Source organism: Haliotis rufescens, unplaced genomic scaffold (genome assembly GCF_023055435.1).
Source record: "Haliotis rufescens isolate VD_foot unplaced genomic scaffold, xgHalRufe1.0.p SCAF_19, whole genome shotgun sequence".
Classification (NCBI taxonomy): domain Eukaryota; kingdom Metazoa; phylum Mollusca; class Gastropoda; order Lepetellida; family Haliotidae; genus Haliotis; species Haliotis rufescens.
The window spans coordinates 10,682,663-10,695,983 of record NW_025963879.1 but is presented as its reverse complement, the minus strand read 5'-3'; the positions used below and the strand labels follow the sequence as shown (position 1 = coordinate 10,695,983).

Sequence of the window (13,321 nt, the reverse complement as noted above, 5' to 3'; positions counted from 1 at the left end):
TTCTAAGCCCACCATCAGCATAATTTTTTTTCAGATTTTGCCTTTTAATTTTATCTGGTTTATTATTCCATAAAAAACTAAACAAAATTTTATTTAAATTTGTAATAAAATCTTCTGGGGGGTTTGGCAGTGCCATAAAAATATGGACAAGAGTTGAGAGAGCCAATGACTTGATAACAGTAATTTTACCTATAAGAGTCAAGTTTCTTCTTCTGGAAGGAACAGTGTTGATTGTAAAGAGTAAGACAGTGGGAAAGCCATGAATTCTTTAATGCTTGATTGAACTTCAACAAACCAATTAATGTTCATGTTAATATGGTACCAGAACTCCTTATTAATAAGTGGAAAAATTAAATGAGAAAACAACTTGTGACACAAACCCTACCATTGCAGCTGTAAGCCACCATGATGTTGGCTGCACAAGTTGTGAGATAAATGATGATGGCAATGTAAAAAGCTTATTGAGGTGCATTGCATGGTGTCACACAGTGTAATCCGGTGAATCTCAACAATGCTTTTTGTTCTGCCATATGGTGCTTGGAAGACTAACAGCACCTCTCATATGTAATAGTTATTTATATATCTTATCTTTGAACTTAATGTTGGAATTTTTATTCAACTTACTGTCAAGCGATTTTCTGAGCTAATTTGTTTTACAATGTGCCATTATATGTCAGTTTATTCCTATTTGAAAGACAATATTCAAACTCGAATGGGGAATTAAGTTATATGCACTTTATTCCTGGTTGGTTACACTATTCATAGTAGTTTGTATTTGGGAAACCTGGGGTTTCATGTTGAAAGGAAATAAATTGGGTTTGAAACTGCAGGCAATGTTTGATAAGATGAGCAAGAATTCACAGAGTTCAGTGTCAAAGCAGCCAGGCTGAGAAAAGAAATTCCAATATGGCAGTGTTTTCTTATCCAAGTAGCGTAATGACAGGGTCAATCATGTTGGCCACCTTGTCTAGTATGGAGGGGACATAGCACCGAGTTGAATCGGGTGTCCCATGCAGGATGAGATATTGGCAGGGAAACAAGCAAGTCTTCAAAGGAACAAATGTGTCTTCCAAACACTAAACTATGTGTCTGGGCTGAATGTTTATAACATAGTACTCATGGATCGAACTTGTCTGGACAATTTCAGATTTTCCCTCTATGTCACTGGCCGTTTTGATTGTCTCATTGTCCCTCTATGTCACTGTCTGTATGGATTGTCTCATTGTTACTCTATATCACTGTCTGTTTGGATTGTCTCATTGTTACTCTATATCACTGGCTGTATGGATTGTCTCATTGTTACTCTATATCACTGGCTGTTTGGATTGTCTCATTGTCCCTCTATATCACTGTCTGTTTTGATTGTATCATTGTTACTCTATATCACTGGCTGTTTGGATTGTCTCATTGTAACTCTATATCACTGTCTGTTTGGATTGTCTCATTGTTACTCTATATCACTGGATGTTTGGATTGTCTCATTGTTACTCTATATCACAGGCTGTATGGATTGTCTCATTGTTACTCTATATCACAGGCCGTTTTGATTGTCTCATTGATCCTCTATATCACAGGCTGTATGGATTGTCTCATTGTTACTCTATATCACTGGCTGTATGGATTGTCTCATTGTTACTCTATATCACTGGCTGTTTGGATTGTCTCATTGTCCCTCCATATCACTGGCTGTTTGTACCAAGATAGCAGGGATGTTGTCCGTAATATCCACCACTTGTGTGTCTGGCCCAAGCTTCATCACACAGCTATGGCACAAGATTTCCAAACACTTCAGTATATATTTGTACACTGGGTGCTACATATGCTTATCCATATTGAAACTGTGTGTATGTCTTAACAAAATTAGAGGAAAGGATTTATTATTTTTAAAGATTTGACAATACTATAACTTCAGTTCAGTACCTATGTGGACAGTTGCTTGTGTGAAGTTCTCATTTTGGCATGTACGTCACAGGAATCAATACATGTTGTCAAATGTCGATACAAAATCTCGTTAGACAAGACATTTAAAAAATTGAGTTTCCATGATTTATTTATGGAGTGATTTGTATACGTCATCCAGGCTGCAGTGAAGGGCATGAGACTGTTTGATTGTTTTGATGACGTGATTCACCATGACACTGAGTGGATAGGGAAGCATAGCTATATATCTAGCAGCGCTGCAGTCAGTAATGTGAACCTAGTGTATCCAGTTCAGCACATATTTCAGTAACATCTTGACAGTTTTATTGAAGTGTATGATCACAGAAATGCTTTGAACTTGAATATGTAGGGCATTATTAAATTATGGATGTTTGCAAAGATCATATATTTCGGAAAAAAATAAGGTATTACTTAAATTGAATAGAAAATCAGTAGTTTGAATATTAGACAGTAATGTAACATCACAGAGTGAAAGATATAACATGCATGACTCCCATGGACCCAGACAGCGGCCTGACATTGTGTGGGCATGCTCTGGTCCTCATGGTAACCTTGGGATCCAGAGCCGGGCCTCATACAGAGCTGCAGGTTGTGCAGGATATGGGGTGCTACAGGATGTGTGCAAACACAATGACCAAGGTCACCCCACAGAGGTCCGGACTTTTAGCTGAACAAGGCAGTACCTGGACATTTCCTTTCCTCCAACAAAGACATTGACACACAAGGTGTTTGTTGGAATTCAAATTGATGACTAATCCTATATGCAAATGGTTCCACAACTGGCCTCAAAAACCTCATCAGGATAACAAAGTCCTGTGAGTCGACCATCGAGGTGGATGAGATCTGTCCTATGGCTGTGGGTGATGCCAGCCCACACACTCACTTAGCAAACACCTTATTAGTTTTGCTGGGCTATGCAACATGCTGGTAGTGCTCCAGACATCATGAGTACATAGCAGCAGAAATACCATGTCAACAAATCTGTACTGAAGTTCGCAAATTAATCATGTAATTACACTGTTTGGTTATATGAGTTCACTGTATATCTGGACGTATGTTTGTAATATATTTTATTATTTTTGTTCAAATTTTCATTCAATATTGTTTACATTCATTTCATCGGTAGATCGCACAACACACCATTGTTTACAGCAACCAGTCAGATTACCGCTGTTGACTCCTTGAAACGAGCTTGGAAAGTGAATGGATAGAGAATTGATATATATATATATATGAAATATGCCATACACTGACTCGTTGAAAGTCATATTTGTTGTTGTTTGATTATTATATGTCAAAATAAAGTTTTCGCTATTGCAAGTGTGGGAGCATCGAGGGTGATTGGTCAAATTGTTCCATATGAAAAAACATCCGGCAATAACGATCAGCTGTACCAAAGTGCTATGCTTATGGTTATTAATTTATTTCAAATATATATGGTAAAGCTGCAACTAAATTAACGTCATATTGGTTTAAATTATTCCTGATGAAATGATTGTTTCAGATACAATTCTTCGGATCATTGAATTAAAATTCTTTAAAGTTATATTATTGGGTAATTTTGAACCAAATCACTAGTAGATTAGAGCATGTAAGTAAGCAATGGGGATCATTTTTGTGTTGGCTACATGTGTATAAGAAATACAGGACATATATGTTAAGAATAGAGGGAAAACATTGATGTGAGTAATGCAAGGAATGAAAAGCCTACAGTGGCCAAGTTTCCTACTGGGAGAAAATGGTTTAGAATAAGCACTGGTACTGGCCAGGGAAACTGAGCGATACGTCTTGTGTGTGTGTGTGCTACAGCTGAAGGGAAGATGGTGTGAAACCTGCAGGGAGAGTGTGTTTGTACAGCACAATAATGAACATAGCTAGGTAGTGGAGACACAGGTATACACATTGCACTACTAGCTACTCTCAAGGTCAGCCTCTTTAAGGTAAAGTAGGCAAACATTGTCTACACATGGCAGTATGGGTGCTGCAGACAATCAGGCCATGGCTTCCTTCTTGGTTTTGTGAAGATAAGTCACCCCCCAGCATCTGTATCCCAGTCACTTTACCATCGCTAATAGTAAAACTTGACTGACCAGCGTGGGGACTGAAACCCGATCAGTGGCTAGACCCCACTTGGATGCATTCCTGTGAGGCAGGATGATGGAAGTTGTCGGTGAAACCCGGTCAGTGGCTAGACCCCACTTGGATGGATTCCTGTGAGGCAGGATGATGGAAGTTGTCGGTGAAACCCGGTCAGTGGCTAGACCCTACACTTGGATGGATTCCTGTGAGGCAGGATGATGGAAGTTGTCGGTGAAACCCGGTCAGTGGCTAGACCCTACACTTGGATGGATTCCTGTGAGGCAGGATGATGGAAGTTGTCGGTGAAACCCGGTCAGTGGCTAGACCCTACTTGGATGCATTCCTGTGAGGCGCGCAGGATGATGGAAGTTGCCACTGAGGTGACTCACATACCACTGCTGTCATACAAGAGGAGATGCAGCTCTGTGTGGTTGTGTCATCCAGAGGAGGAATAACCATATGTACACACTAATCAACTACTGGTATCTTGAATGGATGGGGGGCAAGGGAGAACTTGACACCTGCACTGACTTTTTTGAGATGATGAACTTTGATACAAACAAAAGGATAGGAAAAAGTAGGCAAACAGAAGTTTTTGAATTCAGGTTTTGAGTACATTTACACATTCCTTTCTGGGCCCGAGCAGCATCACAATACCCCAGCAGGCACATAAATACAGGCTGATACTAAATAAAGAATTGTGGCTACCAAACAGTACCCTTCCTTGCAGTGGCATTCTTTAGAGTGGAAGCTAAAGAGATCTAGATGACTGATACACAACCCAAGGTTGTTTGAACCTGAACAGATTGCCATTACCTCGGTAGGCAGAGTCACATCTCACAACAGTAGATATCAGTTAACAGAGATTTTGCAGGGAGTTATTTCAGTCAGTTGTACAAGAGGCTGGCACCCACCCAGTTATTTCTCCACATGGGAAATACATGTTGGATATACATGTATCTGTGTTTACCTGGAGGAAGGTTTTTGCCACAAGAGGAGCCTGATATATGTTCCCAGTTGCTACTCTTCTTCAAACACCTTTTAATGTTCGTTTGGTTCAGTTCCCACTGTGTCCTACATGGGGGAAATAGGAGCAGGCTCGTTACAAGGTGTTTTCGTGATCAGTAGCGAAAGTTTTTTTCATGTTATTTTTTCTGTGACTTTCTGTTTTAGCCCTTTAGGTAGATTTTTTTAAGGGAATGTGTTACCTGAATAGATAACATTATGTTAAAACACTGACAGAATAGTGATTCTGGCTTGTGAAACACGGTGTGGGATACCAGTTTTTTTTAGTTGGTAATACATAAATAATGCTTCATAATGACACTCCTCAGAAAGAGTTTAAGATATATTGCACAAATCCAGATGAACCACCCATCTTACACTTGTAGCAATTTGTTTGTTTGACAGATTGGTAAGATGAAATAGAATTTGTTTGTTGTAGGGCATTAGTATTTGTACATATTTCAGCATTGAAGATTGCCTGGCATCTCTTCATGGTTGTAGTGGCTTGCCACACAGCCAGGAGTGTTTCTGTATCATTAGACTGTACTTTCCATAAAGAATGAATGAAATAGAGAGAACGTCTTTATTGATGAAGTACAATTGACACAAGATAGGTTTAGTGCTATCTGCTTAAGGTGATGTCTGCTCCTTTTCATCAACCCTCACCTCGAAATCTGTTTGAGGATGCTATCATGCACCGAATTGCCCAAAGCTGTCGGACAAGAACCTGAGAGTGGCACTTTGATACCACTTCCATACAGCATGCTTACATTATGACTGCCATTTACATCCATACAATCGCTCAGACTAGTCACAAAGCTAGGTTTGGCAGAACAGAAGTGTCAAAGTGAGTCTGGCCACTCCTTTGGTCTTGTGTTGACTACAGTTGTAGTGTAGAATGTACGCTCCTGTAGTAGGCATCCTCGGGACAAATACTAGTGTATATGTAAGAGTGAATATTATCCTACCCTATTTTTTTATCCCGGGGATGAAATTCTCTAGTATCAGGATGATTCTCCCTTGTGAATTCGAACCCATACCAGTGTGTTTAATCCTAAGCTATACTATACTCTAGAATAAAACTTCCCCCAGGATAATATTTAGGTAGGATATTATCCTTGCTGACATATCCACCAGGTCTGTTTATGTATTGTGTCCACACAGGTCAATATACTGTGTAGTCAGTCTGTGTATTGTTTATTATTTTGTTCCAGATATGTGTTCTGGGCAGACCAAGGCTCCAAGAAGATCGAGAGGGTGTGGTTGGATGGGAGTCACCGAATCGTGCTGGTCAACAACAACCTCCACTGGCCCAACCAGCTGGCCGTCAGCTATGGCACAAGGTCAGTATTCCAGCAACACACCCTAATAAGCACAGGCAAACCCTCATTTTTGAAATGGGAGATGCTTATTTGTGGAATATTCCCTCATATGTGGTCCAATCATGATCTCTTATCTGTCATACACATGCTGGTGGGGTTCACGAAACAGGAAGATCCTGACTGATTCGTTCAACATAATCTGATGTAACTGTTCAAAGTCGTGTTAATCCAAAGACTCAAGTAAGACCACTTGTGGTGGATAGAACATCTGCCCTGAGAGTGGAAGGTTGGTGGTTTGACGTTAAAAGATGGTGCTTGTTATTTCCCTGCCGCCCTTGGCATTAAGGTGATAAAACAAGGTTTGGTCGGCCCAAAGTCACGTACTGCATCTGAGTGGGATATCCATGTTAGATGTTTGCATAGTATCTCAGTGGGCTAGCATTATAAAACCAGCATACAACAGGACCAGTACAAGCAGCCACACATACATGCATGCACATATCAATATGAGTGAAATAATCTTCAATTTGACATCATGTTAAGCACCATTTTACCTCACCTCACCTCACCTCACCTCGCCTTGCCTCACCCCACCTCACCTCACCTTGTCTCACCTTGCTTGCCTCGCCTCGCCTCAGCTGTGGGTATCTGTGGTGATATTTTATGACAGCTTCATGTTGCTGGAATATTACTCTCACTGTAGAACCACTTGATGAGTCAAAGTGTTGACATATTGAAATCTTGCCAAATGTTGATGAAGTTTACCTAACCTGACACAAGCAGGAGCAGATCTGTTTGGAGATCAGTTGTATACATGTACCACATGTGGGCAGGAAATTAGAAAAATTCAGTTTTTGTATCTTTGAGGTTTTTAAAGACAAAATCCTAATTAAATGGACCTAGAGAGTTCAGAGGACTTAAGTGTTTCATGGTTGAACAAAGAGTGCTTGCCTGCATGTCTGCCATGGACTTCATGGTTTTATACAATACAGAGATAAAGTATAACATATATATCTCAAAATACAAACAACTTGTGGATAATTTTGATGTATTCAACTGATTTCAGTTTTTAGCGTAAGAAGTATTATTCTATAAATACATAAACATTGTATTACAAACTTTGGCCTTTTACAGCATTTTCAATGAGAACATGTACATTTTTCCAAAATTATTTTTCGAGGTCTGGACCTATTTTCAGTAATAGCTCGTGTGATTCAACTAATTAAATCATTCTGTATTTGCCTGAAATATCAGATGGTGACTGGGCTATCTGGTGCAAGAAACAGAATTCCATCGGTTGAGTTTGATATTTAACTTCATCTGGTGTAGTAGGGTAGTCCAGTGGTTGAAGCATTCACACAGCAGGCCCCAGGCCCGGGTTAGGCTCCCACATGTTTGCAGTTAGTCTGTTTCACAGTATAGTACCTGAGCCATATTATTTCCCTTTTGACCAGCCCTGCTGTAATGCTGGAGCTCTAAATAAAGCAAGTCTAGATTTTCCCCATCTCACTTAGTGTTTGTCTAGGGTGTGAAACCTATTTCTGGTGTCCCTAGCCTGGATGGAATGTTGGCCACACTGGCTTTAAACTACATTCCCTCACTCACTTAACTCAGTCAGTGTCGTGTCTGTATTATCAATGTAACCTGCAGCACAAAGACACATTTGTTCACAGGCTCGTTACAGCGAGTTGTAATGATCAAGTTTGTCCTGCACAAGTGTGCCTGTATCTGACTGTGTTGTGTGTGGTTGACAGGCGACTTTACTGGGTTGACCAACGAAAGCAGCACATCATGTCCTGCAACATTGACGGCAAGGACATCACCAAGGAGCGGGACCTGTCTAAGATTGCCAACAGTGACCCAGTGTTTGGACTTGTGGTGTTTGGTAACACTGCTATCTTCAGTACATGGTTCAGTGCCGGAATCCACTCCACCCTCGTGGCCACCCGACTCAGCTGGAGGGATGAAACCATCACCACACTCTCTGGAAGCCGTGAACTCTTCAGTCTGGTTGCCACCACTCAATCCATGCAGCCACCTAGTGAGTACAAGCAGAGTTGCCTACCCTTGATCAAGTGGTCAGGGATGGAATGGGCAGAATAATCTATTGCAATATCTGTATTATTACTATCATAAGTAGTAAAGGTATTTTAAAATATTTTTGTACATGTGTTTGATCAGCAGATTTTGTTGATGTTAAAAATCTCAGTATTTGTGTGACAGGATGATCACAATCTATATCAAACTGGTGAGGGTATCAGATGAACGAGAAAAGTATGCAATTGACCAATTGTACTGTGAACCTGAAACTTGTCTCCTGTAGGCAACCACCCCTGTGGCCAGGAGGATCGAGGTGGGTGTTCTCACCTGTGTCTGCCAACAAGGGGTACCTCGTACAGGTGTGCTTGTCCCTCCTTTGGGGGTCTAGCCCTCAGCTCCAACAGCAAGAGTTGTGAAGGTGAGAAGTAGTTGCATCTTATGCAGCTGAAACAATTATATAATATATTTTCATGCTGATCTGTCGTCTAGCAGTGCACTTTGACATTTCACAGATGTTTAATATATCAGTTGTTCTTTCTTCGTTCTCCACTGTACATTAAACTCTGTCAGTCATGATGTGTGTACTTCCTGTTTGACTTCATTGTGTCACGTATTGCTATGTGTTTCCAGTGCCGAGCGAGTTGCTGTTCTTCACCCTGAAGGACTCCGGTGACATTGGCTTCATCTCCCTAACTGGTGGACAGTCACCTGACCTCACACTTGTCGGCCGGAGCCCCAGCCCCAGTGCAGTCAGCTATGACCCCATCGAACAGGTTGCTATCATATTTGACACCTGCTTTACATGTTTTAGGGCCCCTAATACAGAGGGGTCACTTTGTCCACCCAATGGGGTCTTATAAATACTATAAATCTTTGTTCTGTGTTGAAGAAGAATATATACAAACCAACTATGCAAGAGACTACATTACATTCAATTTACAAACTATTTCATTAAAGAACTGTTTGATGCTTGGTTCATTATGAGGTGAAGTCACTGACCTCCACTGAGGATGTTGTATTTTAATGATGACTTTACAGTTTGTCTACTGGAGTGACACAACGGAAAACATCATCTACCGTACCAGTCTGGACGGGTCAGAGAGGGAGGTGTTTCTCAACTGCTCTCATGGTGTGGGTGTTGTTGATGGTGAGTCTTATGTCAAACACTCAAGGATTAACAGAACTGCTGTAGATAGTCTGAACTGTAACATTTTGATCTGCACCCTTCCACTTGATACTTGAGCAGTGAATGTTCTCCCTCCCCTAGGCCTGGCAGTGGACTGGGAGGCCCGCAGACTCTACTTCACCAACATGGGGCATTCCACCCCGGGCCTGGACGGAGTTGTCTACTCCTGGCATCGCATTGAGGTCATCAGTCTGGATGGCCGGAACAGGAAGACGGTGGTGACAGATGTTGAGAGTCCTCGAGGATTGGACCTGGATATGAGGAATGGGTGAGTGATTGAGACTGAAAGTGTGGATTTTGCCAGCTTGTATATTCAATTTTGGGTTAATGATAGACTTGCTGACTAATCATATTTTGAATACAAGAGAGAATGAAGGCTTTAATATCTAGGATGTTACCTGGATTACTGGAGGTTGTTGTTCTGCTGACAGATCTCAGTTATAACTAAAATTACTTTCATGACATCAAAAGTGAATTTGGATTTCTTGGAGTTAAAGGTACATTCACTAGGATTTCACTGACAAATGAATGTCTTGTTCCAATTCATTCAATTCATTAAGCTATGAACCTACTTTCTCTATTTCCAGCTTTTTGTTTTACGGAGATTGGGGTAAGAAGCCAAAAATTGTTGCGAGTTTGTTGGATGGCTCAAAGGGGGATATAATCCTAGACAGTGGACTGTCCAACCCCAATGGGCTGACTTTCTACAATGGTCACTTGTACGTTGCCGACTCCAACTTCAACAACCTCACTTCCTCGCCTCATCTCATGGTGTACGACGTCTACACTGCAACCTGGCAACAACTCAAGCTCAGCACCAACGTCTCAGTAAGTGGCCTGCAGCAGCATTAGGTGTTGGCACCAATGTCTCAGTAAGTGGCCTGCAGCAGCATTAGGTGTTGGCACCAACATCTCAGTAAGTGGCCTGCAGCAGCAGTATAAGGTGCCGGCACCAATGTCTCAGTAAGTGGCCTGCAGAAGCATTAGGTGTCAGCACGAACATCTCAATAAGTGTCCTGCAGCAGCAATAGGTGTTGGCACCAACGTCTCAATAAGTGGCTCGCAGCAGCATTAGGTGTTTGCACCAATGTCTCAGTAAGTGGCCTGCAGAAGCATTAGGTGTCAGCTTCAACGTCTCAGTAAGTGGCCTGCAGCAGCATTAGGTGTCGGCACCAATGTCTCAGTAAGTGGCCTGCAGCAGCATTAGGTGTTGGCACCAATGTTTCAGTAAGTGTCCTGCAGAAGCATTAGGTGTCAGCTTCAACGTCTCAGTAAGTGGCCTGCAGCAGCATTAGGTGTTGGCACCAATGTCTCAGTAAGTGGCCTGCAGAAGCATTAGGTGTCAGCTCCAAAGTCTCAGTAAGTGGCCTGCAGCAGCATTAGGTGTTGGCACCAATGTCTCAGTAAGTGGCCTGCAGCAGCATTAGGTGTCGGCACCAACATCTCAGTAAGTGGCTTGCAGCAGCAGTATAAGGTGTTGGCACGAACATCTCAATAAGTGTCCTGCAGCAGCAATAGGTGTTGGCACCAACGTCTCAATAAGTGGCTCGCAGCAGCATTAGGTGTTTGCACCAATGTCTCAGTAAGTGGCCTGCAGAAGCATTAGGTGTCAGCTCCAACGTCTCAGTAAGTGGCCTGCAGCAGCATTAGGTGTGGGCACCAATGTCTCAATAAGTGGCCTGCAGCAGCAGCAGTAAAAGGTGTCGGCACCAATGTCTCAATAAGTGGCCTGCAGCAGCATTAGGTGTTTGGACCAATGTCTCAGTAAGTGTCCTGCAGAAGCATTAGGTGTCAGCTTCAACGTCTCAGTAAGTGGCCTGCAGCAGCATTAGGTGTCGGCACCAATGTCTCAGTAAGTGGCCTGCAGAAGCATTAGGTGTCAGCTCCAAAGTCTCAGTAAGTGGCCTGCAGCAGCATTAGGTGTTGGCACCAATGTCTCAGTAAGTGGCCTGCAGCAGCATTAGGTGTCGGCACCAACATCTCAGTAAGTGGCTTGCAGCAGCAGTATAAGGTGTTGGCACCAACATCTCAGTAAGAGGCCTGCAGAAGCATTAGGTGTCAGCTCCAACGTCTCAGTAAGTGGCCTGCAGCAGCATTAGGTGTCGGTACCAATGTCTCAGTAAGTGGCCTGCAGCAGCATTAGGTGTCGGCACCAATGTCTCAGTAAGTGGCCTGCAGAAGCATTAGGTGTCAGCTCCAAAGTCTCAGTAAGTGGCCTGCAGCAGCATCAGGTGTTTGCACCAATGTCTCAGTAAGTGGCCAGCAGCAGCATTAGGTGTCGGCACCAATGTCTCAGTAAGTGGCCTGCAGCAGCATTAGGTGTTGGCACCAATGTCTCAATAAGTGGCCTGCAGCAGCAGCAGTATAAGGTGTCGGCACCAATGTCTTAGTAAGTGGCCTACAGAAGCATTAGGCGTGGGCTCCAACGTCTCAGTAAGTGGCCTGCAGCAGCATTAGGTGTCGGCACCAACGTCTCTGGGACACTAGCTGGCATCAATTACTTACCACTTCATGTTTCTTACAGCTGCCGATGGGTCTGGCTGTGCGAGGAGACACCCTGTACTACACTGACTGGGTTTCTATGGAGAGTTCCACTGGCTACCTCAAGTCGTATGACCTGCGGTACGGGGTGGACAACACTGTGATGCTGACTGGACAGAAGCCAACAGGTCTCCACTACTCCCCTCTGGCCAGACGGAGACAGGGTGAGTCAAGCAGGTGATGCTGGCCCCTAGGTATCTCACATGATCAGAACACAACATACAAATAGCATATATTTTTAAACATCCAGGAAACGAAAGATTGTAGAAACTGTTTTTTGTTTGTGGAGATACCTTATTTGGTTTAGCTTTATGTGTAGGATAGAACACATATCCAAGGTTTCTTATGAGATTTAACACCTGAATCCAAGAGATATGACCCAGGGGTCACAGCCAAGAGGATGCGGATTTTAAATGTCTGAAAAAATCCAAGGGCAAGTGTTTTATCCAACTTATTAAAAAAAGTCTCTACAACAATTATGAACAATTTTATGTTTTAAGCATACTTTCCATGAACCTTAGGAAACAGATGTAAAATATCTCATGCAGTTGTACATGTACCTGAAAAAGAGATTCTTACAAGCTTACTGTTCACACAGACATGAAGGTTGTGTGGTTGATCCACTGAAATATAAAAACAAACATTCGTTATTTGACTTTACATCATTCCGCACATTTTCTTGTCTACATTGTGCTCAATTGTAAAATAAATCTCTTGTGAGGTACACTCACATGTTGCAATATCACCCAAAGTTTTAAATATATAATGCTTGACATATTATAACAACCACATTTATGAGATTTAACCCAATTGGAGAATGATAGGATGAAGTCACTGGAGCTTTATCAGTTATAGGTATAACAACCGTTTAGAATGAGAGTCTGTTTTTTTTTATATGAGTAAGTGTTGTAATGTTCATTGTTAGAAGCTGCTGAAGGGTCATGTGAACATACTGGATGCAGCAATGAGTGTGTGCGAGTTCCATCGTCACCAGCCCACCCCATGCAGTGTATGTGCCCCGATGAGTCCGCCAAGATCCTCACCAGCAACAAGGTCACGTGTGACAGTGAGTACATCAGGAAACTACTGTCTCGGTGTTGTAGAAAGGGACTACAACATCACATGAATATTGATGTGTGTGTGTTTGTGACAGTGAGTACATCAGGAAACTACTGTCTCGGTGTTGTAGAAAGGGACTACAACATCA

General features: G+C 42.3%; 1 protein-coding gene across 2 annotated transcripts in view; it reads left to right on the top strand.

The window, feature by feature from the left end:
* Positions 1 to 13,321, top strand: part of LOC124138972 — a 127,580-nt gene that overhangs the window by 92,890 nt on the left and 21,369 nt on the right. Inside the window, exons 5-13 of one of the 2 annotated variants that reach the window (XM_048398865.1) lie at positions 6,240 to 6,368; positions 8,102 to 8,388; positions 8,671 to 8,805; positions 9,018 to 9,160; positions 9,426 to 9,534; positions 9,655 to 9,841; positions 10,161 to 10,401; positions 12,098 to 12,278; positions 13,043 to 13,180. In XM_048398865.1, the coding sequence (XP_048254822.1) occupies positions 6,240 to 6,368; positions 8,102 to 8,388; positions 8,671 to 8,805; positions 9,018 to 9,160; positions 9,426 to 9,534; positions 9,655 to 9,841; positions 10,161 to 10,401; positions 12,098 to 12,278; positions 13,043 to 13,180 (1,550 nt within the window). Of the gene's footprint in view, positions 1 to 6,239; positions 6,369 to 8,101; positions 8,389 to 8,670; positions 8,806 to 9,017; positions 9,161 to 9,425; positions 9,535 to 9,654; positions 9,842 to 10,160; positions 10,402 to 12,097; positions 12,279 to 13,039; positions 13,181 to 13,321 lie in introns of both variants that reach the window. The other variant, XM_048398864.1, reaches the window with a different exon arrangement.